Source organism: Scyliorhinus torazame, chromosome 5 (genome assembly GCF_047496885.1).
Source record: "Scyliorhinus torazame isolate Kashiwa2021f chromosome 5, sScyTor2.1, whole genome shotgun sequence".
NCBI classification, from domain to species: Eukaryota; Metazoa; Chordata; class Chondrichthyes; order Carcharhiniformes; family Scyliorhinidae; genus Scyliorhinus; species Scyliorhinus torazame.
Window position 1 is genome coordinate 67,792,478 of NC_092711.1, and position 27,778 is coordinate 67,820,255.

General features: G+C 46.8%; 1 protein-coding gene and 1 long non-coding RNA gene across 5 annotated transcripts in view; one reads left to right on the forward strand and one right to left on the reverse strand.

Annotated features, from left to right (window-relative positions):
- Window positions 1-365: 365 nt before the first annotated feature.
- LOC140418242 (uncharacterized) lies at window positions 366-13,358 on the forward strand. 3 transcript variants are annotated; one of them, XR_011944881.1, is made up of 6 exons: window positions 366-388; window positions 3,103-3,396; window positions 4,470-4,556; window positions 7,619-7,725; window positions 10,235-10,344; window positions 12,483-13,358. It is a non-coding gene; the product is annotated as an uncharacterized lncRNA (long non-coding RNA). The 3 variants fall into 3 exon arrangements; XR_011944880.1 differs by lacking the exons at window positions 366-388; window positions 3,103-3,396; window positions 4,470-4,556 and adding an exon at window positions 6,790-6,876 and having other exon boundaries at window positions 10,235-10,351; XR_011944879.1 differs by lacking the exons at window positions 366-388; window positions 3,103-3,396; window positions 4,470-4,556 and adding an exon at window positions 6,790-6,876.
- A 6,011-nt stretch (window positions 13,359-19,369) lies between these two features.
- LOC140418232 (uncharacterized) overlaps window positions 19,370-27,778 on the reverse strand; it is a 31,984-nt gene continuing 23,575 nt past the window's right edge. Inside the window, exons 1-2 of one of the 2 annotated variants that reach the window (XM_072501667.1) lie at window positions 26,995-27,079; window positions 19,370-23,475 (exon numbers count right to left, since the gene is read on the reverse strand). In XM_072501667.1, coding sequence (XP_072357768.1) covers window positions 21,800-23,065 — 1,266 coding nt within the window. In that variant the 5' untranslated portion in view covers window positions 23,066-23,475; window positions 26,995-27,079 and the 3' untranslated portion in view covers window positions 19,370-21,799. Of the gene's footprint in view, window positions 23,476-26,994; window positions 27,080-27,778 lie in introns of those variants that run through there. The other variant, XM_072501668.1, reaches the window with a different exon arrangement.

The following is a 27,778-nucleotide window of genomic DNA, read 5'->3' on the forward strand; positions in this document are numbered from 1 at the left end:
CGCCCTGATGGACCTGAGAAAAATGGCGGCCGCGCAGGCGCCTTGCTGCATATCGCCCCCCCGAAACAGATGACAGCCGTTAACAGGGGCCGGTCAGAGAGAAAAACACCGATGCGGCCGCCCCATTCCGTACAAACACCGACCTGTATCAAAAGTGCTGGAACCAAATTATCACCCTGAGGAACGGAATGGAATAATGGTGGATAAAGCTACCCGGAATGTCGGGCGCGGAACAGGAGCCAGAACGCGCAGGCGTCAGAATGTCCCGCCCCCGGAAGTCGCCTCTGTGCGAAGCATGCGCGGTGCTGCTCCGGGCTGAGCGCAGCCGCGGTGAGAGTGAGTGCGGCTCCCAGAGGCTGAATGAGCCCAGCCCCGAGCGGGGACAATGGTGAGAACCCAAACACCCCAATAAGACCCATTGGTTTTATTGTCAGTCTGCAGACAGGAGCTGGAGAACTGAACCCAGGCAGAGGAGAGGGAGGGAGAAAACTGGGAGTGGAGGAAAGAAATGGTGCAGATGGGTTTGGATTTCAGCCCAGGGAGGAGGGAGAGTGTGTGGGACGGGGATTGACAGCTTTGGGGGAACAAGAGAGGGAAAAATGTTCCAGAGAAACTAGAATTGTCTGTTCAGAATTTCTATCCTGGACTGACAGTGATGTGGATGTGATTTGGAGGAAAATGTAACTGGTCTGATTAGTAAGTTTGCAGACGACACAAAGGTTGGTGGAATTGCGGATAGCGATGAGGACTGTCTGAGGATACAGCAGGATTTAGATTGTCTGGAGACTTGGGCGGAGAGATGGCAGATGGAGTTTAACCTGGACAAATGTGAGGTAATGCATTTTGGAAGGGCTAATGCAGGTAGGGAATATACAGTGAATGGTAGAACCCTCAAGAGTATTGAAAGTCAAAGAGATCTAGGAGTACAGGTCCACAGATCACTGAAAGGGGCTACACAGGTGGAGAAGGTAGTCAAGAAGGCATACGGCATGCTTGCCTTCATTGGCCGGGGCATTGAGTATAAGAATTGGCAAGTCATGTTGCAGCTGTATAGAACCTTAGTTAGGCCACACTTGGAGTATAGTGTTCAATTCTGGTCGCCACACTACCAGAAGGATGTGGAGGCTTTAGAGAGGGTGCAGAAGAGATTTACCAGAATGTTGCCTGGTATGGAGGGCATAAGCTATGAGGAGCGATTGAATAAACTCGGTTTGTTCTCACTGGAACGAAGGAGGTTGAGGGGCGACCTGATAGAGGTATACAAAATTATGAGGGGCATAGACAGAGTGGATAGTCAGAGGCTTTTCCCCAGGGTAGAGGGGTCAATTACTAGGGGGCATAGGTTTAAGGTGAGAGGGGCAAAGTTTAGAGTAGATGTACGAGGCAAGTTTTTTACGCAGAGGGTAGTGGGTGCCTGGAACTCACTACCGGAGGAGGTAGTGGAGGCAGGGACGATAGGGACATTTAAGGGGCATCTTGACAAATATATGAATAGGATGGGAATAGAAGGATACGGACCCAGGAAGTGTAGAAGATTGTAGTTTAGTCGGGCAGTATGGTCGGCACGGGCTTGGAGGGCCGAAGGGCCTGTTCCTGTGCTGTACATTTCTTTGTTCTTTGTATTTTCTAAACTCCTTTTACAGGATATTGGAAGTGGAGGATTGGCCAACAGAAAACTCAAACCAAATATCATATCGAAATCACTCAATTCATTCAGAGCTCAATATCTTCAGTCTTTGAATTTGGAAGGAGATGTGTTTGTTCTGTTTCAGCTGTGTGACTGCAAAAGCACCCGAGACCCACCCCCAATGAGAGTTTTCCAGTCCACTGACTATGGAGACAGTTTTAACCAGTTACACAGCCTCAAAAAAAGTATCACATCATTCACTGCAGGGAGAAATTAAACGCTTATTTGTGTGTGGACAAAGCTTCAACCGGGAGAGACATAAAGACCCCTCACCATGGAGAAACTGTGGAAATGTGCGGACTGTGGGAAGGGATTCAGTTACCATCACAACTGGAAGTTCATCATCGCAGTCACACCGGGGAGAGACCATTCATCTACTCCATTTGTGGGAAGGGATTCACCCATTCATACAACCTTATGACACCCCAGCGACTTCACACTGAGGAGAGGCCATTCACCTGCCCTGTGTGTGGGAAGGGATTCACTCGGTCATCCCACATTGTTACTCATCAGCTTGTTCACACTGATAAGAGACCGTTTACATGTCCTGACTGTGAGAAGAGTTTTAAATGTAATAAGGATCTGCTGACACATCAACGTATTCACACTGGGGAGAGACCGTTCTCCTGCTCCTTGTGTGGGAAAGGATTCATTCAGTCATCCCACCTGCAGACACATCAACTTGTTCACTCTGATAACAAACATTTTAACTGTCCTGACTTATGAGAAGAGCTTTAAAAACAAAAAGGATTTACTAACACACCAATATGCTCACACTGGGGAGAGACCATTCACCTGCTCTGACTGTGGGAAAGGATTCATTAATTCATCCAACCTTCTGATACACCAGCAACTTCATACAGGGGATAGACCGTTCACCTGCTCTGAATGTGGGAAGGGATTCACGTTCATACAACCTTCTGACACATTAGCAGGTTCACAGTGAGGAGAGGCCGTTCACTTGCTCAGTGTGTGGGAAGGGATTCACTCGTTCATCCAACCTATTGAATCACCAGCGAGTTCACACTGGGGAGAGGCCATTCACCTGCTCCATGTGTGGGAAGGGATTCAGTCAGTCATCCAACCTGCTGACACACCAGAGAGTTCACAGTGGGGAGAGGCCGTTCACTTGCTCCATATGTGGGAAGGAATTTTCTCATTTATCTTATCTTCTGAAACACCATCGAGTTCACACTGGAGAGCGGCCATTCAACTATAATGTCTGTGGAAAGGGGTTCACTCACTCATCCCACCTGTTAACACACCAGCGAGTTCACAAGCAACCACAAGGTTTAGATTATCCCCTTATTGATGCTGTTAATCATGTACAGGACTGAATAATGTTCACTCTGACAGTCTTAATCTGCTGATGAGGTTTATTATTCTGAATAAATGTGTTTGAAACGTTGTTGCAGATTTTTGTCTTTCCCACCTGAATGTTGAACATCACCTGCCTGCAGCTCAGAAAGGACAATCTGGGGGAGGATCATACGTCAGGAACAGAACTTCAGCCTGGACGCAGTCTTTCAGGGTCACACTGAGAGGGACAAACAACACTTTGGTCTCTTCACTGACAGCAAAGTACCCGTGTGGGTTAATCCTGAGGCGTCGAAGAAATGTGTCCCAGCCGCTCTCTTCCATATCTCAGAGCTCCTAGACACGGAACAGAAGCTCCTTTACAACTGTGTTTAGAGTCAGGAAGAACAATGGTGAATGCTGGAAAAGTGCTGTCAAATCTGAGATTGGTGTAAAACTAATGTTCCTGATTGAATGTAAAGCAGCTGGTTCCAGACTGAAAATGTGTTTGTGTGACAGTCACAATGAATTAATTGAATAGAAACCTACTTAACATAGATTGGTTGAAGTCTGCGTTAAAATAGCAGCTGTTAACTGCTGGGACAATTAGACAATAGTTTCATTCCTGGATAAAGAAGGAGCTCCAGTGTGTGTCCAAGAATTCCCAATTTTATTGATGTGTGCTTCCCACATTCTGTCCTTTTAAATAAACCTCACCCCTACCAGCCTTTAACAATCAGAAACACAAAAGAGAAAAGGGCGAAGCTGTGTCTGCCCCTTTAACTGGGAGCTGAACAGTGTCAGAGCCCCGACTGTCCCTTTAAGAATAAGTGATGTGTTCAGCTGAAGATTCCTATTGGCCGTTTTCTGGGTAGTCTCCTTATTCTGATCATTCTCAGTGATCCTCGGGTATGTGAACCTGCTTTCCTGTCTCTCATTCTCTTCTCTCTCAGATTCTCACCTAACCTCTCTCCGCTCTCTCACACATTCATTTCACATACCTCCCACCTCTCTCTATCTTTCTCTCAGACACTCACTCCTTTAACCTTTCTATTTCACAGAGCGCCTAAACTTAATTTCTCTCTCTGAAGAAGCACCAAACACACTGAACCTCTCCTCCAACATCTCATTTATGGAGACTCAATCCTTTCTCTCTCTATTTCCCACTTTCTTTCTCTCACTGATTGGCCCTGACTAACTTTAAAACTCCTATTTTCTAATAACCCTCTTCGGGGAAAATTTAATTTTGTATAATGTGCCCTTAATTCTCCCAGTTATAATCCTCAGTCCATCTCAGTGAATATGTAAAAAATCTAAATAACCTCATATTTTGATGTTTAAAATGGGAATGGAGGTGAATGTAATGCTGAGACCGGCAGCAATCTGTGTGGGTGTTCTTGATGCTGTTAGAGTGAGGTCACCCTCACAGGCAGGAAGACTGTTCATGGTGACAACATGAAACTGATGCCTGCTGTTTCATTCTCAGGTAACACAACTTCCTGTTTCTCTGCTGCCGGTTCCAAACCGCACATCTCACTTCTGAGCAGAAAATAAATACAAGGACCACAATCTGGTGAGAACATCTGTCAGTGCGGCCTTTATCTGTCCACCGAGTCAGGGCAGAGTCACACAGATCACATTGTGGTGATATTTACAAATGAGCCGGTTATTTCTGTTCAGAGTCTCCATTCCCAGACAGAAGCGGCTGCGTCTGTGAATCAGTCACTGAGTTCCCTCTGCTCTCTGTAGCTGGAAACTGATCACTTTCTCCCTTATATTTTATATAATTCTTTCGGTGTTACTTGTTTCCTCTATTTCTCAACTTTTATTTCTCGCCACCTCATCTTTCTGTTGTTTAAAATCTCAGTTTTTCTCACAGTTCTTCTGCCTCTCCTTTCCTCTGTATGTCTCTCTTCGTGTGTGTATGTTCCAATTTAATAGAGGTGTTGAATTTCATGAAGGGATTGTCATTGATTAAAGAAAGAAAGAAGGAGAAAACCAGTAAATGGTGGAAAAACTCAGCAGTTATGGCAGCATCGGTACTGAGAGAAACAGAGTTAACGTTTCAAGTCCCTGTGACTCCATCAGGAGAAACCGGGATTGGCCCTCTGAGATCAGGGAAAGTGAAGGGGAGATTTAATAGAGGTGTTTAAAATGAGGAAGGATTTGTGATAGTGTCGATGGGGAGAAACTGTTTCCCAAGAGCAGGAGGGTTTGTAACCAGATGACACAGAAATTTAAGATATTTGACAACAGAACCCAAGGGGGTGATGAGGAAAATTGTTTTTACACAGTGATGTTATATGATCTGGAATTCACACTGACAGGCTGCTGGAAGCAGATTTACAGTAACTTTCAAAGGCAGTTACACTTGTAGAGGGTGAATTGGCAGTGTTCTGGTGAATCAGATGAATTCAACAGTTCACTCATAGAATCTCTACAGTGCAAAAGGAGGCCATTCGGCCCATTGAGTTTGCACTATACCGAGGCCCAATCCCCCACCCTATCCCTGTAACCCCACCTAACCAACACATTTTTGGACACTAAGGGGAAATTGCTCATGGCCAATCCAGCTAAGCTGCAAATCTTTGAATGGTGGTCGGAAACCCATGCAGACACTGGGAGAAAGTGCAAACTCCACACACACAGTCACCCAAGGCCAGAATTGAACCAGGGTCCATGGTGCTCTAAGGTAGCAATGATGCCCTTTGCGACAGTCCGAATTTTCCTTTCCTGATGTTTTAACATTTGATCTTTTCAATCACAATATGTCTCAAAGAGAAGATTGAAACTTTGGTTTTAGCTGTCATATATATTTCCTGTGTGACTGTGTAAATCGAGAACCATTAGAATGATTTCAGTTCCTCGACTGATGCACCTCAGATACCAGAAATCTCTGGACTTCCCCATGTCCTCATTGCTCTCACCTTGGGTAGAACAGCTCTGAATCAGGTGGAGTCAGCCACACGTGCACGTCATGATGTTTCCATTCCTATTTTATCACACACCTCCGAGTGACACTGACTATAACACAGAAGCATCAAATTATCATTGCTACCTTGCATCTTGCCCTCCTATTATTGTATAATGATAACAGTGACAGAGTAACACACACCAGAATTGGAATGACAGGCAGGTTATTGTGTAATAATAACAGTAACAGGCCTGTTACTGTTAACAGGCATTCCCGTACCAGCCTCCCCGAACAGGCGCCGGAATGTGGCGACTAGGGGCTTTTCACAGTAACTTCATTTGAAGCCTGCTTGTGACAATAAGCAATTTTCATTTCAGGCAGGTTATTGTCTAATAATAACAGTGACAGAGTTATTATCTGGGACCCTGGATCTGGGAAGCAACAGTGCTACCCACTGTGCTACCATGCCGCCCTAGATTGGCCCAGGTCGGGTGATATTTCATAGGGTCGGTGCAGATTCGATGGGCCGAATGGCCTCCTTCTGCACTGTAGGGATTCATGATTCTACATTGGATCCAATGATATATTCACTCACACACTGCAGCCTGACTCTTATTATGGGAACAGACACTGTGTTTGTCAGTCTCAAAGTGAGTGAATCCTTTGCTGTTTCTCCTCTGGGCCCCATCTCCACTATTATTGTCTGATTGTCCCACTGAGACTCTCACTGTTATTATTGGACAATCAGCGAGTCAGCCTGAGCTTGTGGCCACACTCACCTTCTGGAACCGTCACAATGCCCGGGTAATTGACGGCAGCTCCGAACCAATAGGAAGAGGGGGGCGGGACTGCAGGACGACGGGAGCAGCTGGTCCTCCAACCAATAGGAGTGAATGAGGGGCGGGGCCCGCTGTTATTGAAGCATGCGCAGTGTGGGTAATGGCGACGGAGAAGTGCTGCGTCTTCAGATCCAAAATTGGTAAGGGGCGTTGAACAATATGGAGGGAGCGAGAGATCGCGGGAATGGGCGGAAACATTGTGTAAAGCTGTTGCAAACTGCAATCCTCGGAAAAGAGCTTCCGGGATCCAGTTCGAAACGAACGGGGCTGCAGCTTCTCATGTTATGCTCGGTTTAACGGCTGCCATTTTTATTGGATGTGCATCAGGGCGCATGCGCGTTTGTCATCTTTGTCGGGGCGATGTTTCAATGAGTGGGAGGAGCTTGTTCCCATTGTTCAGAATGGAGACAACCTGTCCATCAAACTGGATTAGTCTTTGAGTCCCAATGTCTTATTGATGATGCAAAGTGGCGGCAGAAATGGAAGGAAAAGGAAGCAAATCCTGCTCTCCGGATTTCACTGTCTTATTAGACATCCTGTCCTATGTGTCCAAAGCTCTGCGGCTCTGTTCAGCCACATGAAGACCCCTAGTAGAAATTCACAACCCTGAGTAGAAGTTACCCTCAAATTGAGGGACTGCTGATGACAAGAGGGTCAGTGTGCAACGGGGGGCATAAGCGGTCATCCTGGACCAGGGAGCAGGAGGGGAGAATGTAGTGAATGTATATCCTGGACTGATAGTGATTAATTTTGGAAACTCCTTTTACAAGGGATTAGTAGGGGAGGATTTACACACAGCAAACTCAAACCAGGAGAAATGTTTATCTTTCCTGAATTTCATTTCTGGACTGACAGTGATGCCTTTGTAAACTTCTTTCACAGGGGCTTAGAAAGGGATACGCAGGCAGGAAACTCACAACTAACCCTCACATCAAATTCTGACAGCACCATTCGAGTTATCAGGACCCAGAGATTATCGACCATTGTGTGTAAGCATTGAGTTCCATATCATTATCGCTCACTGTATAAAATGTCTACCTCCTATCTCCCCTGTAGATCTTGTTCACAATCTTAAATCTGTGTCCCGTAATCCTTTTACAATCTACTGATGGGAACAGTTTTTAAAAAACTTTTGCTGGGTTTGCTGTTGTCGTTTCTGGTGCCTGGGTCGATGCCAGGTGGTCCGTCAGGTTTCATTCCTTTTTCATGTTTTTGTTGTGGTTGAATCAGCTTGGATCAGTCCATTTAGGATCCAGAACACAATTGAAGTCTCCTCCAAGAATCAATTGATCTGTATCCAGGTCTGGGATGGCTTCCAACAATTTTTTAACAAATGTTTCTATGAGAATCCCCTCATTAAAAAAATAGATAGAGAAGCAGAATTAGGCCTATCAGCCCATCGAGTTTGCTCTGCCGTTCGATCATGGCTGATATGTTTCTCATCCCACTTCATCTTGTATTGTAGCTCTCTTGAAATGAATGCGAACATTGCATTTGCCTTTGTAACTGCCGACTTTCCTTTATTTGTTCTTCGGATGTGGGTGTCGCTGGCTGAGCCGTCATTTGCTGCCCACCCCTAATTGCCCTTGAACTGAGTGGCTTGCTGGGCCATTTCAGAGGGGGCAGTTTGGGAGGATGTGAGGCTGAAGTGATTAACTGACAAGGGGGATAATGGTGCAAGACAAAACTGGGAGACAATGAGATAAGTAAATAAACTATTAGGACAAGAGAAGAAATAAAAGACAGGTCCAGGTGAGGTATAAATGGCAACAGCAGAACCGTTACCAGCACCAACTGTCTAAAAATATAGGTGTGATGATTATAATCTGAAATTACTGAAATGAATGTTGTGTCTGGAAGGTCAGAAATTGCCTGATCAAGGATGAGGTTCTGTTCCTCGAGTTTCCTTTGAGCTTTATTGGAGCAGTGCAGGAGGCCGAGGACAGAGTGCGAATGGGGCAGGGAATTAAAATATTAAATGGTCAGAAGCTCAGGATTATGCTTGCAGACTGAATGGTGATGTTCCACAGTCACCAATCCAGATTTAATCTCCTCAGTGTAGGGGAGACCAAATCGTGAGCAGTGAATACACAACACTGGATAGCAAGAAATACAAGTAAATCACTGTCACCTGGAAAGTGTGTTTGGAATCCTGGATTATGGGAAGGATGGCGATTAACTGGTGGTTGTTGCATCTGTTGTGTCTGCATGGAAATGATTTACAGTGATGTTCATAACACAAGAAATGGAAGGGGGTGGAAACCATATGGCTCATCGAGCCTCTGCATTTCTTGCTGGCTGTAACCTCGTTCAGGCATCATTCTGGTACACTTTCCCTGTATCTTCCCCAGTCCTTCCAGAACCATTTTATGATATGGATACATTAGCTCAACAATCCTGTGTACTAATTTAGTCTGGCCTAGTGTCACCGAGCTGAAATCCAGTCTTTCTCTGACACATTATTCTTAATGCCATAACTGACAGGTTAAGAGTGGAAAAAGTCAACTGTTTAGCAGTAAGGGGAAGAGGCAAGTTTGCAGATGCTCTACAGTGTTACAGACTCGTTGGATCTGCTTCTTCTGTCCCATCTTATATTCAGCTAATAGTAAAATTATTAAAATACTGCAACATACAGGCATTTGGGGGCAATTGTGAGTTTGCTGCTCAGATTAGTTAAAGTCTCTATATTGTAAAATGGATCGAGAACTGGAGAAGATGCAGGAAAAGATATTTAAATTATGCCTGAACTGGCAGGTTATACCCGGCAAGAGGGATTGGACAGGGTGTAAACCTTTTCTCTGGAAAAAGGAATGAAGGATGGCCTGATCCTTTAAGATTATAAAAAGGTTTGACATGATCGACAAGTGGAAGATGTTTCCATTGGAAGAGAATAAATATGAGTTAGTCATTAGTTAATCTAATGTGCAGTTCAGAGGGAGATCACTCTCACACTTCACGTGTGCAAAGGGATTTCCTCAGTTTTCCCACCGGTGAACACTCCAACTTTAAAAGCTCAAACTATTTGACCCAATTTGACCCATCCCTAATTGCCCTTGAACTGAGTATATCTCAGAGAGAATTTTAAGAGTCAACCAGCTGACTGGATCTGGAATCACATGTAGGCCAGACCAGGTAAGGATAGAAGATTTCCTTCACTGAAGGACATGAGTGAACCAGATGGGTCTTTACAACAATCAGCAATGGTTTCATGGTCATCAGTATACTTTCAATGAATTCAAATTTTACCTTCTACCTTGATGAGATTCATGTCTGGGAAATCATTAGGACAGTAAAAAAGATTTCTTGAGTCCTTTTGCTTCCAAATGGCCGAGGACGGCAGTGTGTCACAAGGATGGATGTGTTGACCGATTAATGGCTGGAAGATGGGGGCAGGTCATGTGATCAAACCTCCAGAAATACATTTAATCAAAGTTGGCGAGGAGAGAATGTTGTGAATTTCTATCCTAAACTGACAGTGAGGTTTCTGTAAATTTACAGGATACTGGAAGTGGAGGTTTAACAGACGGGAAACGCAAACCAAACGTCACATCTGACAGAGTCACTCGATTCACCAGAACCTGAATATCAGCAGCATCTGGGTGTGGAAGGTAAAAGGTTTGTCTGTTCTGTCTGTGAGGGAAGATTTCAGGTCTCAATGTGACTGGAAAAGCCCCAAGATTCACAAACCCTGGTTAGACCAAACCTGGAGAACTGTGTTCAGTTCTGGGCAACAAACCCGAGAAAGGATAGAATGGCCTCGGAGGGAGTGTAGCACAGATTTACCTGAGTGATATCTGAACCTCTAGGGTTAAATTGCAAGGTGAGATTACACAAAAAAGTTAGAGTCAGCTGACACAAAAAAGGGCATTCGGCTCATTGAGTCCATGATAGCTCGGTAGCGCAGTGGTTAGGACTATTGCTCACAGCGCCAGGGACCCAAGTTCGATTCCCAGCTTGGGTCACTGTCTGTGCGGAGTCTGCACCTTCTCCGTGTCTGCGCGGTTTCCTCCGGGTGCTCCAGTTTCCTCCCACAATTCCACTCCACCCGATCAAAGGCCTTCTCCCTCTGAGGGCATCATGATAACGTTTAAGAGCCTTCTAACATTAGCCGTGAGTACCTAGCCCGTTACAAATCCCGTCTGGTCTTCCCCTACCACCCCCGGGACACAGTCTTCTATCCTTGTGGCCAATATCTTAGCCAGCAGGTTGGCGTCCACATTCAATAGAGAGATTGGTCTGTATGACCCGCATAGCTCAGGGTCCTTCTCCTGTTTCAGAATCAATGTGATCGAGGCCTGCGACATTGTTGGGGGAAGGACTCCCCTCTCCCTTGCCTCATTAAATGCCCTCACCAGCAGTGGGCCCAATATCTCCGAGAACTTCATGTAGAATTCCACCGGGTAGCCGTCAGGCCCTCAGGCCTTGCCCGACTGCATGACCTCCAGCCCCTCCATTATGTCCTCAATTTCAATTGGGGCTCCCAGCCCTTCCACCAGATCCTCATCAACCCTCGGGAACCTCAACTGACCCAAGAACTGCCTCATCCCCTCCACCCCAGCCGGGGTTCTGACTCGTATAAACTTGCTATAAAAGTCCTTAAACACCTCATTCACCGCCACTGGGTCCAGGGCCACATTCCCACCTCTGTTCTTTACTCTCCCTATCTCCCTGGCCGCCTCCCTTTTCCTCAGCTGGTGCGCTAACATTCTGTTGGCCTTTTCCCCAAACTCATACACCGCTCCCCTTGCCTTTCTCAGTTGTTCCACCGGTTTCCCTGTAGATAACAGCCCAAACTCCATCTGTAACCTCCACCGCTCCTTCAATAACCCCCCGTCCGGGGCTTCCGCATAAATCCTATCCACCTGGAGTATCTCCCTAACCAACTTATCCCTCTCTGCTCGTTCCACCTTTTCTCTATGGGCCTGTATCAAAATTAATTCCCTCTAACCACCGTCTTCAGAGCTTCCCACACCGCTGCTGCCGAGACTTCCCCTGTATCATTTATTTCCAGATCGACTTGCTCATCCGCCCACAGACTTCCTCATCTGCGAATAGTCCCACATCCAACCTCCATAATGGACGCTGCCCTCTCTCCATACTAACCCGTAGATCCACCCAATGTGGGGCTGATCCTACAGAGCAGAAGGAGGCCATTCGGCCCATCACATCTGCACTGATTCTCTGAAAGGGCACCCTGCCTAGGCCCACACCCCAACCCTGTCCCTGTAACCCCATAGCCCCACCGAACCTGCACATCCCTGGACACTAAGGGGCAATTTATCAAGGCCAATCCACCTAACCTGCTCTTCTTTGGACTGTTGGAGGAAACCGGAGCACCGGGTGGAAACACACACAGACACGGGAAGAAAGTGCAAACTCCACACAGACAGTCACCAAGGCCGGAATTGAACCCGGGTCCCTGGCGCTGTGAGGCAGCAGTGCTAATCACTGTGCCACCAGAAGCATAGTTTCAGTATCAATATTACTGTTTATGAAGCTCAAGATCGAATTTGCTTTGCCAACTACTCTCTTAATATGTCTTGTAGATATACGAAATCCCTCTTCACCTCTTTCTCTCTCCTCCCAAAGACGGCAGTTGGGTTTTTGTGACAATCCGGCAGTTTTCATGGTCACTTCTTCCCAGTACCGGCCCCACAAATGACCAGAATAATTCAGCTCAATTTCACAACCTGCCTTTGTATTTTTGTGGCTTCTCTCTCACTCCCTATTTTCTGTTTTCAATCAGTTTCACAGGGTGTTCGAAGGGGAAGCTTCAAAATCGGGAAACTCAAACCAAGCATCACATCCGGATCTGACAGAGCCCTCAATTTATCATATCCTGAATATCAGCAGATTTTGAACATGGAAGGAAAAAGCATCGTTCAAAGTGGGGAGAAACCGTACACGTGTTGTGTGTGTGGACGAGGATTCAGTCGATCATCAGGCCTCCGAAGCCACAAATGCAGTCACACTGAAGGGAAACCGTGGAAATGTGCAGACTGTGGCAAAGGATTCACTTCCCCATCCCAGCTGGAAACTCATCGACGCGTTCACACTGGGGAGAGACCATTCACGTGCTCCGAGTGTGGCAAGGGATTCACTCAGTTATCCGACCTGCTGAGACACCAGCAAGTTCACACTGATGAGAGACTGTTTCAATGTCCAGACTGCGGGAAGTGCTATAAACGTTCTGGGGATCTGATGAGCCATCAACGTGTTCACACTGAGGAGAGACCGTTCAGGTGCTCTCACTGCGGGACTGGGTTCAGACACTCATCTTACCTCACTGTACATCAGCGAATTCACACTGGGGAGAGACCATTCTCCTGCGCCCAGTGTGGGAAGGGATTCACTCAGTCATCCGACCTGCGGAAGCACCAGCGAATTCACACTGGGGAGAAGCCATTCGCATGCTCCAAGTGTGGGAAGGGATTCACCACTTCATCCCACCTGCTGAGACACCAACGAGGCCACAAGTAACCATAGTGATTGGATTTTGCTGTTACTCACATTCAGGACTGAACCATGTTCATTTGGGTCTCTTTCTGCTGATAACAAACTCCAGCCCATTTACAGGGGCCAAAATTCTGCGAAAAGTCTAATAAATCAGATTTGTGTGAAATACGCAGTGTGTTGAAACTTTTTAATATCTCTGACACAGGTTAGATCCTTTTGAAGTACTCTCGCTCTCCCCTGTCTCTTCCATCCTCACCTCCAACAAGAAGTGTGAGGAGCTTGTGGAGTTTCTTTGTGACTGAGATTGAGTAAATCCGATCAGCTTCCTCTGCTGCTTCCCTCCCTTCCACGAGCCCACCGGACCAAACTGTCTCTAAATGTCATCCTTTCCCGAGCCCTGAACCCACATCTTTCTCTAGTTTCTCTCCCCTCTCCCCTCGTGCCCCCTCAGAGCTCATCTTGTCCATGAGACCCAGCTCCTGCTCCATCGACCGTATTCCCACTGAGCTACTGATCAGCAAACTACCCTGTGTCCATGGATATTGTCAACATTTCTCTCTCTTCAAGTACTGTCCCTCTGTCCTTCAAATCTGCCATCATCACCCCCTCCTCAATAAAACAAACCCTTGATCCTGCCATCCTTACAAATTTTTGCCCCATCTTCAACCTCCCTCTCCTCAACTTTTTGAACGTGTTGTCACCTCCCAAATCATTGCCCATCTATTCCAGGCCTCCCAAGGACAGCACAGTGGTTAGCACAGTTGCTTCACCGCTCCAGGGGCTCAGGTTAGATTCCCGACTTGGGTCACCGTGTGGAGTCAGCACGTTCTCCCAGTGTCTGCTTGAGTTTCCTCCCACAGTCCAAAAATGTGCAGGTCAGGTGGATTGGCCATGTTAAATTTCCCTTAGTGTCCAAAAAGGTGGGGTAGGGTTAACTGGGTTACGGAAATAGGGTGGAAGTTTGGGCTTGGGTATGCTGCACTTTCTCGGGGTGTTGCAGACTTGATGGGCTGAATGGCCTCCTTCTGCACTGTAAATTCTATGATTCTATGAATCCCTTCAATCATCTGCCCTGTCACAGTGAAATACAAGAGACAAACAGAATCTTACCCGGAGAGAAAGACAGACAATCTGGGAGCTTGGATGCAACACGGATATGTTCATAAGACCAGAAGACAAGGGTAGCAGCACAGTCATTATCGATAGACAACTATACCTGCTGGAGACAGACAGACAATAGAACAACACTAATCACAACACCAAGCTACCTCGACCCATCTACCCGAGACAGGAAGGAGATTTGGAGATGGGCTGGAAGAACTCAGACTCCAGACACGTTAACCAAAAACAGATGGAATATATGAGGGGACAACAGTTAGAACCAAGGAAATTCTACCTGCTCCTTAAAATACCCACACACATAATAATCTTTATTATTGTCACAAGTAGGCTTACATTAGCACTGCAATGAAGTTCCTGTGAAAATCTCCTAGTCGCCATATTCTGGCGCCTGAGTGGGTCCACAAGAGGGAGAATTCAGAATGTCCAATTCACCTGACAAGCTCGTCTTTCAGGAGTTCTGGGAGGTAACCCACGCAGACATGGGGAGAATGTGCAGACTCTGCGTAGACAGTGACCCAAATGGGAATTGAACTGGGGACCCAGGTACTGTGAAGCAACAGTGCTAACCACTGTGCTACCGTCACGGCATTACCACCAGACAGAGCAATCGGAAGAGAATGTGAGATAGAAAATTCGACTGAATGATACAACTAACAGTGCAAAAGGAGATTATTCGGCCCATCAAGCCTGCACTAGCCCTTGGAAAGAGCACCCCACTCAAACCCATGCCTCCACCCTATCCCCATAATCCAGTAACCCCACCGATCCTTTTTTTGGACACTAAGGGCAACTTAGCATGGTCAATCCACCTAACCTGCACATCTTTGGACGGTGGGAGAAAACTAGAGCACCCAGAAGGAACCCACACAGGCACGGGGAGAATGTGCAAACTCCACACAGTCACCCAAGGTCAGAATAGCTGAAACATCAACACACTGCTCCTGGTAGCGATGGTACAGTGGTTCAATAAATATAATTAGTGGATTAAAAAGGTGTGTTATGTAGAGTAAAAACAGAAAATGGGAGATTAACTAAACAGAAAATGGGAGATTAACTTAACAGATCTGGCAGCATCACAGAATCCCTACAGTGCAGAAGGAGGAATCGTCCCATCGAGTTTGCACCAACCCGACAAAAGAGCACCCCACCCAGGCGCACCTCCCCCGCCCTCTCCCCCTAATCCAACTTCACCTTTGGTCACTAAGGGGCAATTTAGCTTGGCCAATCCACCAAACCTGTATATCTTTGGATGGTGGGAGAAAACTGGAGCATCCGGAGGGAACCCACGCAGACATGGGGAGAATGTGCAAACTCCACAGTTACACCAGGCTGGAATTGAACCCAGGTCGCTAGTGCGGCAGTGCTAACCACTGTGCGATGCAGCAGTGCTAACCACTGCGCCACCATGCCACATCTGTGGCAAGTGAAACAGAGTTAACGTTTGTTGTTCCTTGTTGTGACAGTTCTGTAGAAGGCTCAATGGACTCTAAAAGCGTCCACTGAAGTGGAAAGAAATTATTCAAGTTTGACTCAGGAAGCAGTTTCAGTCTGTGTGAAGCTCAATCTTCAATCACACAAAACCTGCAGTCTGATTGGCGGGAGGACCGGGAGAAGTTGCTGAACACAGCGGGTCTGGTGGCCTGAAGTGCATATGTTTTAATGCAAGAAGTATTACGGATAAGGCAGATGAACTTAGAGCTTGGATTAGTACTTGGAACTATGATGTTGTTGCCATTACAGAGACCTGGTTGAGGGAAGGGCAGGATTGGCAGCTAAACGTTCCAGGATTTAGATGTTTCAGGCGGGATAGAGGGGGATGTAAAAGGGGAGGCGGAGTTGCGCTACTGGCTCGGGAGCATATATCACAGCTGTACTGCGAGAGGACACCTCAGAGGGCAGTGAGGCTATATGGGTAGAGATCAGGAATAAGAAGGGTGCAGTCACAATGTTGGGGTTATACTACAGGCCTCCCAATAGCCAGCGGGAGATAGAGGAGCAGATAGGTAGACAGATTTTGGAAAAGAGTAAAAACAACAGGGTTGTGGTGATGGGAGACTTCAACTTCCCCAATATTGACTGGGACTCACTTAGTGCCAGGGGCTTAGACGGGGCGGAGTTTGTAAGGAGCATCCAGGAGGGCTTCTTAAAACAATATGTAGACAGTCCAACTAGGGAAGGGGCGGTACTGGACCTGGTATTGGGGAATGAGCCCGGCCAGATGGTAGATGTTTCAGTAGGGGAGCATTTCGGTAACAGTGACCACAATTCAGTAAGTTTTAAAGTACTGGTGGACAAGGATAGGAGTGGTCCTAGGATGAATGTGCTAAATTGGGGGAAGGCTAATTATACCAATATTAGGCGGGAACTGAAGAACATAGATTGGGGGCGGATGTTTGAGGGCAAATCAACATCTGACATGTGGGAGGCTTTCAAGTGGCAGTTGAAAGGAATACAGGACCGGCATGTTCCTGTGAGGAAGAAGGATAAATACGGCAATTTTCGGGAACCTTGGATGACGAGTGATATTGTAGGCCACGTCAAAAAGAAAGAGGCATTTGTCAGGGCTAAAAGGCTGGGAACAGACGAAGCCTGCGTGGAATATAAGGAAAGTAGGAAGGAACTTAAGCAAGGAGTCAGGAGGGCTAGAAGGGGTCACGAAAAGTCATTGGCAAATAGGGTTAAGGAAAATCCCAAGGCTTTTTACACATACGTAAAAAGCAAGAGGGTAGCCAGGGATAGGGTTGGCCCACTGAAGGATAGGCAAGGGAATCTATGTGTGGAGCCAGAGGAAATGGGCGAGGTACTAAATGAATACTTTGCATCGGTATTCACCAAAGAGAAGGAATTGGTAGATGTTGAGTCTGGAGAAGGGGGTGTAGATAGCCTGGGTCACATTGTGATCCAAAAAGACGAGGTGTTGGGTGTCTTAAAAAATATTAAGGTAGATAAGTCCCCAGGGCCTGATGGGATCTACCCCAGAATACTGAAGGAGGCTGGAGAGGAAATTGCTGAGGCCTTGACAGAAATCTTTGGATCCTCGCTGTATTCAGGGGATGGCCCGGAGGACTGGAGAATAGCCAATGTTGTTCCTCTGTTTAAGAAGGGTAGCAAGGATAATCCCGGGAACTACAGGCCGGTGAGCCTTACTTCAGTGGTAGGGAAATTGCTGGGGAGAATTCTTCGAGACAGGATCTACTCCCATTTGGAAGCAATGGACGTATTAGTGAGAAGCAGCACGGTTTTGTGAAGGGGAGGTCGTGTCTCACTAACTTGATAGAGTTTTTCGAGGAGGTCACTAAGATGATTGATGCAGGCAGGGCAGTGGATGTTGTCTATATGGACTTCAGTAAGGCCTTTGACAAGGTCCCTCATGGTAGACTAGTACAAAAGGTGAAGTCACACGGGATTAGGGGTGAGCTGGCAAGGTGGATACAGAACTGGCTCGGCCATAGAAGGCAGAGAGTAGCAATGGAAGGATGCTTTTCTCATTGGAGGGCTGTGACCAGTGGTGTTCCACAGGGATCAGTGCTGGGACCTTTGCTCTTTGTAGTATATATAAATGATTTGGAGGAAAATGTAACTGGTCTGATTAGTAAGTTTGCAGACGACACAAAGGTTGGTGGAATTGCGGATAGCGATGAGGACTGTCTGAGGATACAGCAGGATTTAGATTGTCTGGAGACTTGGGCGGAGAGATGGCAGATGGAGTTTAATCCGGACAAATGTGAGGTAATGCATTTTGGAAGGACTAACGCAGGTAGGGAATATACAGTGAATGGTAGAACCCTCAAGAGTATTGAAAGTCAAAGAGATCTAGGAGTACAGGTCCACAGGTCATTGAAAGGGGCAACACAGGTGAAGAAGGTAGTCAAGAAGGCATACGGCATGCTTGCCTTCATTGGCCGGGGCATTGAGTATAAGAATTGGCATGTCATGTTGCAGCTATATAGAACCTTAGTTAGGCCACACTTGGAGTATAGTGTTCAATTCTGGTCGCCACACTACCAGAAGGATGTGGAGGCTTTAGAGAGGGTGCAGAAGAGATTTACCAGAATGTTGCCTGGTATGGAGGGCATTAGCTATGAGGAGCGATTGAATAAACTTGGTTTGTTCTCACTGGAACGAAGGAGGTTGAGGGGAGACCTGATAGAGGTATACAAAATTATGAGGGGCATAGACAGAGTGGATAGTCAGAGGCTTTTCCCCAGGGTAGAGGGGTCAATTACTAGGGGGCATAGGTTTAAGGTGAGAGGGGCAAGGTTTAGAGTAGATGTACGAGGCAAGTTTTTCACGCAGAGGGTAGTGGGTGCCTCAAACTCGCTACCGGAGGAGGTGGTGGAATCAGGGACGATAGGGACATTTAAGGGGAATCTTGACAAATACATGAATAGGATGGGAATAGAAGGATACGGACCCAGGAAGTGTAGAAGATTGTAGTTTAGTCGGGCAGCATGGTCGGCGCGGGCTTGGAGGGCCGAAGGGCCTGTTCCTGTGCTGTACATTTCTTTGTTCTTTGTTCTTACTCACTCCAGTACAATCACATTCTTCCTGTAATGTGGTGACCAGAACTGTACTCAGTGGTCTAGCTGTGATATAACTCGTGTTTTTTAGTTCCAGAATAACCATTTTCTCACCTTTCATTGGCATCAATGTGATGGAAACTGACAGCTGCAACCTGTCAGCATTTGAAAGATATTTACAAATGATTTGAGTTTCTTACAAGTGGGATCTTAGCACAGGGCTAAATTGCTGGCTTTGAAAGCAGACCGAGGCAGGCCAGCAACACGGTTCGATTCCCGCAACAGCCTCCCCGAACAGGTGCCAGAATGTGGCGACTAGGGGCTTTTCACAGTAACTTCATTTGAAGCCTACTTGTGACAATAAGTGATTTTCATTTCATTCATTCGAGGTGTTTGATAACAGACTTTCTCCTGTGAATATCCAGCTGGAGTTTTGCGCCTTGATGTGTTTCCTTGTTCATCTTGTTGCCTCTAAACATTGAATCTTGTGGTTTCAGACACCAGAGAATCAAACTCCCAACAACAGATTGTCTTTTACTGATTTCATTAATAGCTCTGCAATAAAACAGAGTCAAATCCTTACATAGTTCCTGGTCCTCAGTGAAATACTTAAATAATGAGTTTTAAATGTACTTCGTATGTTCCACAGGAAACTAAGGACATTTGGTATGTCCACATTGACTCTTGCCAATTTTTACAGATGCACCATAGAAAGCTTTCTGCTGCATCACAGCTTGGTATGGTAACTGATCGGCCCAAGACCGTTCCTTCATAGGTGGATTAACCATGCTCAATTGTCCCTCAGTTTCCAGAAAAGATGCTTAGGTTAGGAGTTATTAAGATAGAGAAGGGGAGTGGGCTTGGGTTGAGTGTTATTCCAGAGGGTCGGTGCAAACTCGATGGGCTGAATGGCCTCCATCTGCACTGGAGTGATTTTAACTAGAGAGAGACGTGAACACAGTCCAGGACGTCACGTGAACCTGCCTCCCACCCACTGACTCTGTCTACACCTCCCGCTGCCTTGGGAAAGTGGGCAGCATAGGGGCTTTTCACAGTAAGTTCATACTTGTGACAATAAAAGATTATCATAATCAAAGACCCTTCCCATCCAGGATATTCTCTCTTCCATCAGGCAGAAGATACAAAAGTTTGAGATCACGCACCAACAGATTCATAAACAGCTTCTTACCCGCTGCTGCCAGACTCCTAAGTGACCCTCTTACAGACTGAACTCATCTCTTCACACATCTTCTCTGGTGTAGCACCATACTCTATACGGTTCACCCGATGTCTGTGTATTTACATTGTATCTATTGTATGCCCTACGTTTTTCATGTATGGACGATCTGACTGGACTGTATGCAGAACAATAATTTTCACTGTACCTCGGTACATGTGACAATAAATGTAAATCTATTTCTGAGCCTGTAATATAGGAATGATGTATAGGTCTGTAACTGTAATATAATTTTCTTTTTTTAAATTTAGAGTACCCAATTCATTTTTTCCAATTAAGGGGCAATTTTGCATTGCCAATCCACCTACCTTGAGCATCTTTGGGTTGTGGGGGTGAGACCCATGCAAACACAGGGAGAATGTACAAACTCCAATTGTAATATAATTTTAATTTAATATTCCTTCTTTTAATATCCCATCCACCATTTCCCTGTCACCTGATTAATTTATTAACTGTTGTTATCACAGGATTGTCTCAGATTTCCATTGTTTTAGCTTGATTCCTTCATCCAAATCTGAATTTTATGTACTTTACACTGCAATTCTGCCTTTGGGCTGTGAACTCGATGCCCCATCCAATGAAGGTAAGCGTTATGTATGTTTTCTTGACTACCTTGTCCACTTGTGTTGCCACCTTCAAAGATTTTAAGGTGATTGGAGGAAGGTATAGGGGAGATGTCAGAAGTAGGTTCTTTGCACAGAGAGTGGTGGGTGTGTGGAATGCACTGCCAGCAGAGGTGGTAGAGTCAGAGCCATTAGGGACATTTAAGCGACTCTTAGACAGGCACATGGACAGCAGTAAATTGAAGGGGTGAAGGTTAGGATAAATGGTCGGCACAACATCGTGAGCTGAAGGGCCTGTATTGTGCTGTACTGTTCTATGGTCTATCTGTGGACCTGCACGCCCAGATCTCTCTGACTTTCTGTATTCCTAAGAGTTTTGCCATTTACGGTCCCCTCAATGTTAGACTTACCAAAATGCATTACCTGACATTTGTCCAGATTAAACTCCATTTGCCATTTCTCTGGGAGATGCTCTGAGACATCAGTCAGTCTTACAACACCAAATTGAAGCCTACTTGTGACAATAAACGATTATTAAAAGAGGCCCCTTCGGCCCATCGTGCCTGTGCCGGCCATCAAGCACCGATTATTCTAATCCCATTTTCCAGCACTTGATCCATAGTATTGTACGTTCTGACGTTTTAAGTGCTGACGTAAATGCTTCTTAAATGTTGTGAGGGTTCCCGCCTCGAGCAGCCTTTCAGGCAGTGAGTTCCAGATTCCCACCACACTCTGTGTGAAAACATTTCGCCTCAAATCCCCTCAATCTCCTGCTCCTTACCATAAAAATCTGCTTCGTGGTTACTGACTCCTCTATTAAGGGAAAAGGTTTCTTTCTATCCACCCTATGGCCCTCATAATTTTGGACACTTCAATAAAGTTTCCCCCCCAGTCGCACAGCCTTCTCTGCTGTAAGGAAAACAACCCCAACCTAACCAGCCTCTCTTCACAGCTGAAAATCTCCAGTCCAGGCAATGTGTCCAGTATCTGAAAGTGATTAACAGACAGGGTTTTGTTTTATTGATCACTGGGAATGTTAGTGATACTTCCCTGGATTCCAAGGCCAGGAGAGGCACTCTGGAAGGTATGGGGAGCTGGGACTTATCCATGAGAGTAACTGGAAGTTTGAGACTGAAATAATCTAGAGTTAGAAAGTAGAAAAGGTTCAATCCTGGGTGTGATTCTCAACAGGAACAACAGAATTCAACTTTTCTGGTAACGTGTGAAGTTTCTGGTGTCTCAGCAGGTTGGATGACTGAGTAAATCTCTTCTCACACACAGAGCAGGTGAGCAGCTTCTTCCTGGTGTGAACTCTCCGGTGTTTCAGCAGATCGAATGACTGAATAAATCTCTTCCCACAAACAGAGCAGGTGAACGGCCTCTTCCCAGTGTGGATGTGGTCGTGTCTCCGGAGGCTGGACAACTCAGGGAAAGCCTTCCCACACACGGAGCAGATAAACGGCTTCTCCCCGGTGTGAACAAGCTGGTGTCTCTGCAGGTGGTGTAAACTAGTAAATCCCTTCCCACATACGTGACAAAGATACCGCCTCTCCCCGGTGTGAACTTGCTCATGTATCAAAACCTGGGACAAACAAGAGAAACTCTTCCCACACACAAAGCAGGTGAATGGCCTCTCCCCGGTGTGAACTCGCTTGTGTGCGCGCAGGGCAGCTGACTGAGTAAATCTCTTCGCACACACAGAGCAAGAGAATGGCCTCTCCCCAGTGTGAACCGTTTTGTGCATCAAAAGGTGGACTAAACGAGTGAATCCCTTCCCACACTCGGAGCAGGCATATGGCCTCTCTCCAGTGTGAATCCTTTTGTGTATCACGAGGTCAGATGAGCGACTGTAGGCTTTCCCACACATGGAACAGGTGAATGGTCTCTCCCCAGTGTGAACTTGCTTGTGTCTCCGAAGGTGGAATGAATGAGCAAATCTCTTCCCACATCTAGAGCAGGGGAACGGCCTCTCCCCAGTGTGAGTGCGCTGGTGTCTCAGCAGATTAAAGTTTCTTTTAAAGGTCTTCTCACACACTGAGCATTTAAAAGGTCCCTTCCTCTCACCAACGGAGGAAATGAGCTGGTGCTCAGTGTAGTGGGAGGACTGAGTGAATCTCTTTCCATGCTGAGAGCTGCTGAATGGCCTGTCCTTGTTGTGAACTTGCTGGTGCTCAATGAGATGCACAGAATCAGTGAACAACTCCCCACAGTGGGAGCAGCTGAATGGTCTGGCATCAGTGTGAACTCGCTGGTATTGGACCAGTTCCTCGGAGGTATCAGAGCCATCCTCAGAATCAGAGCTTTGAAGAGGCTCCTCATCAATATGATCGAGTTGGTGAGCCAGCAGGTTGGATGAACACATGAATTTCTTCCCACACACGGAGCAGGGGAACGGACTCTCGCTATTGCGAGCTCGCTGTCGTGTCAACATGTTTACAGCTGTATCAATCCCCTCCCACACAAGGTGAACGGACTCTCACTATTGCAAGCTCGCTGTCGTGTCTGCATGTTTACAGCTGTATCAATCCCCTCTCACACACGGAGCAGGTCAACTCTCACTATTGCGACCTCGCTGTCGTGTCAGCATGTTTACAGCTGTATCAATCACCTCCCACACAAGGAGCAGGTTAATGGACTCTCACTATTGCGAGCTTGCTGTCGTGTCTGCATGTTTACAGCTGTATCAGTCCCTTCCCACACACGGAGCAGGCGAACGGACTCTCACCAATTTCCAGCTGAGTCATCAATTAAATTCCTTCAGATCCCGATGATTCGATTGACTCCGTCAGACCTGAGAACTGGTTTGATTCTCCGGACTGCAAATCCTCCTCTTCTATTACCCTGTAAAATAATTTACAATTAATTACAAAGAATATATGATACATAATTGGCCATTCGACCCATCTGGTCCGTACTAGAGTTTCTGCTTCACACAAGACTCTCCTCATTCTGCTGACCTCATCTCAGCTCGAGAGCTTCGCATTCTGATCCCATTTCTCTCAGCTCCTCATTTAGTTTCCTGGTGTACGCAACTCAGTTATTTATGTCAACCACTTCCAGTCTTAGTGAACTCCACATTTTAGCAACTGTCTGAAGAAAGGATTATTTCCTATTTTTCTTTAGGATTTATTAGTCTCGATTGTGTTTCAGAGATGTTATGGTGCAGCGGTAGATTACCCTGACTCTGAACCAGCTCTGGATTCCAGTCCCACTCTAGGAGTTGATGACCAAGGAAAGTGCATTTAAAACTTGGCCAAACGGATTGAGTATCAAGAAAAGTAAAGTCCTGTGGATGCTGGAATCTGAAACAGAGATAGAGAATGCTGGAAAACGCAGCAGGTCTGGCAGCGTCTGTGGAGAGTGAAAATAGAGTTAACATTTTGAGTCTGTATGACTCTTCTTCACAGCATCAGCCTGTAAATCCTTCCAACAGACACCAACAGCAGACGCCAGGAGTGGGAGAGATTCCTGGTCAGCCACATGATAGAATGAAATTGGAGCCTCCCCATCTCAATCTTCAGCTCCAAGCTGCAACCCAGTAAAAGACCTATCTCAGAAGAGACAAACATTTCTCTTGGTTTGAGTTTGCTGTGTTTAAATCCTCCCCTTCTAACCCCCTGCAAAAGGAGTATCCAGAATCCATCACTGTTCGTCTGGGTTAGAAATTCACAATATTCTCTCCTGCTGACAGGGAGCACCACACGTGCACCCTGCTGCACATTGCCCCCTATAAAGATGGCGGCTCTGCATGCACATTATTATCGTTGCCTCCCATAAAGATGGCGGCCGTTCACTTGGGCCTGGTGAATCGCTATTTGTTCTCAGACATGATGGGCCAAGGGGCCTCTTTCTGTGCTGTAAAACTCTATGATGTTGCCTGGGCTGTTGCGGTCCCAGCACTGATCCTTATGGCACATCACTCAATATATCTTGCCAACCTCAAAAAGACGCATTGTGCCTAATCTCTGCTTTCTGTCATAGTGTCATAGAGTTTTAAAGCATAGGAAGAGGCTCTTCAGCCCATTGTGTCTGTGCTGGCCATCAAACACCTATCTATCTATTCCCATTTTCCTGTGCTTTCTATTAATTAACTAATCCTTTATCCATGCTACTACTTTCCCCTTAATGCCATGCATCTTTATCTTATGCAGCATCCTTTTGTGTGGCACCTTGTCAAAGACTTTCTGGAAATCCAGATATACCACATCCAGGGCAGCACGGTAGCATTGTGGATAGCATAATTGCTTCACAGCTCCAGGGTCCCAGGTTCGATTCCGGCTTGGGTCACTGTCTGTGCGGAGTCTGCACATCCTCCCCGTGTGTGCGTGGGTTTCCTCCGGGTGCTCCGGTTTCCTCCCACAGTCCAAAGATGTGCAGGTTAGGTGGATTGGCCATGATAAATGGCCCTTAGTGTTGGGTGGGGTTGCTGGGTTGTGGGGATAGGGTGGAGGTGTTGGCCTTCGGTAGGGTGCTCTTTCCAACAGCCGGTGCAGACTCGATGGGCCGAATGGCCTCCTTCTGCACTGTAAATTCTATGATTGGCTCCCTGTTATCTACTGCACTGGTAATGTCCTCAAAAAATTCCACTAAATTAGTTAGGCACGACCTGCCCTTTATGAACCCATGCTGCGTATGCCCAATGGGACAATTTTCAACCAGATGCCTCCCTTTTTCGTTCTTGATGATAGATTCCAGCATCTTCCCTACTACTGAAGTTAAGCTCACTGGCCTATAATTACCCACTTTCTGCCTACCTCCTTTTTTAAACAGTGGTGTCACGTTTGCTAATTTCCACTCCGCCGGGACCACCCCAGAGTCTAGTGAATTTTGGTAAATTATTAGTGCATTTGCAATTTCCTTATCCATCTCTTTTCGCACTCTGGGATGCATTCCATCAGAGCCAGGAGACTTGTCTACCTTTAGCCCCATTAGCTTGCCCATCACTACTTCCTTAGTGATAACAATCCTCTCAAGGTCCTCACCTGTCATGGCCTCATTTCTATCAGTCACTGGCATGTTATTTGTGTCTTCCACTGTGAATACCGACCCAAAAAACCTGTTCAGTTCCTCAGCCATTTCCTCATCTCCCATTATGAAATCTCCCTCCTCATCCTCTAAAGGACCAATATTTACCTTAGCCACTCTTTTTTTGTTTTATATATTTGTAGAAACTTTTACTGTCTGTTTTTATATTCTGAGCAAGTTTACTCTCATAATCTATCTTACTCTTCTTTATAGCTTTTTTAAGTAGCTTTCTGTTGCCTCCTAAAGATTCCCCAGTCCTCTAGTCTCCCACTAATCTTTGCCACTTTGTATGGTTTTTCCTTCAATGTGATACTCTCCCTTATTTCCTCAGATATCCACGGTCGATTTTCCCATCGAGGCTACACCGGTTCTTTGAAAGAGTGCCCTACCCAAACCCACACCTCCACCCGATCTCCATAATCCAATAACCCCACCCAACATTAAGGGCAATTTTGGACACTAAGGGCAATTTAGCATGGCCAATCCACCTAACCTGCACATCTTTGGACTGTGGGAGGAAACCGGAGCACCCAGAGGAAACCCACGCACACACGAGAACGTGCAGACTCCGCACAGTGACTCGAACCTGGGACCCTGGAGCTGTGAAGCAATTGTGCGAACCACTATGCTACCATGCTGCCCATCTCACCATCTGCACCATTTCTTTCCTCCACTCTGTTTCTCCCTCCGTCTCCTCTGCCTGGGTTCAGTTCTCCAGCTCCTGTCTGCAGACTGACAATAAAACCAATGGATCTTATTGGGGTTTGGGGCCTCCAACAGGTGTTTGTGAATCCTCCCCGCCCACCTGCCAGGGTTTCCTTCCTTGCCAGAGATCAGACTCCTCATTGATTTGAGTGCGAAGTGGAAGCGCTTATTTCTTGTCCCCCTCCGCCATCCTCTGATGTGAACCATCCTCCAGTGTCTGAAGCAGGATGGTGCCCGTTAACCTGGGCCTGTTCCCGGGAGGGAGGGAGAAGCTCCGCAGCTGCAAACCAGGGAGCTGACAATGATTGGGAAGGGTTTGCTCCAGCTCACAATGCACGGGGACTGATTGACGGCGGTTTCGGACCAATAGGAAGAGGGGACGGGGCTGGAGAATCGAACAAGAGCAGCTGGCCCTCCAGCCAATCAGAGTGAATGGGAGGCGGAGCAAAGCCGGGGCTCTCGCTCCCTGCGCATGCACCCGGCCACTCGGACCTGTCTCGGGGAAAAGCCCGAGCAGCTTTCGCCGGTTCAACTGCTGTATGTAGCTTCGTATTCGGGGCTTGGGCTGCACGGAGTGTTTATGAAGCCTCGCGACCCATCCGGCGGCTCCATCCCTCCCTCATGACTCACCAGACCGAATTTGACCGGCTGAGTATTTCCGCCCGACCACCTGAATCCGGAGTTGTCATTTGTACTGCGCATGCTCCAAATCACGTGGTAGACCGGGCTCAGCTCCGCCCCTCATTCACTCCGATTGGTTGGAGGACCCGGTGCAACCACTTGGTCTCCAGACCCACCCCTCTCTTCCTATTGGTTTACAGCTGCCGTCAATCACTCTCTGAGCCTTGTGAACTGGAGCATGCGCAGTGCCGATGCTGGACTCGGCCGGGAGGTTTCACTGAAATCCGGTGCAGACTCCAAATTCCAATAAGAAGTTTCCGGGCCCGGGTTTGCATCGAGCGGGGGGACAGCTGCGGCCTGCTCCCGGTGACAGGCCTGAGTTAACGGCTGCCGTCTGTCATGATATTCAAACACACACATCATGATGGACACACCAACAGACAAATCAGAGCACACAACACCACAACCAATCACACACAAGGACAGCAACCACATAAAAGCACGAGCACGACACCTAGTGGACAGTAGGTCTGGGGACAAAGACACGGACAAGACCTGTTACAAGATCACAAACAGGGAATCCCCACGTGCAGAGTATCAAGACAAAACTGTACATAGAAAGTTTAAATAAAATAGCGTTGTACCATATACAACCGTGTTGGCTCATCTGTGTGTCAGAACGCCCAACACCACATGGTACAGGAGTGGATCGATACCTGCCAACTAACCTGCCATTCTGGACATGAACCGCACCGACAAACCGCAGCCGTTGCAAGTCGCGGGGAACCTCGGT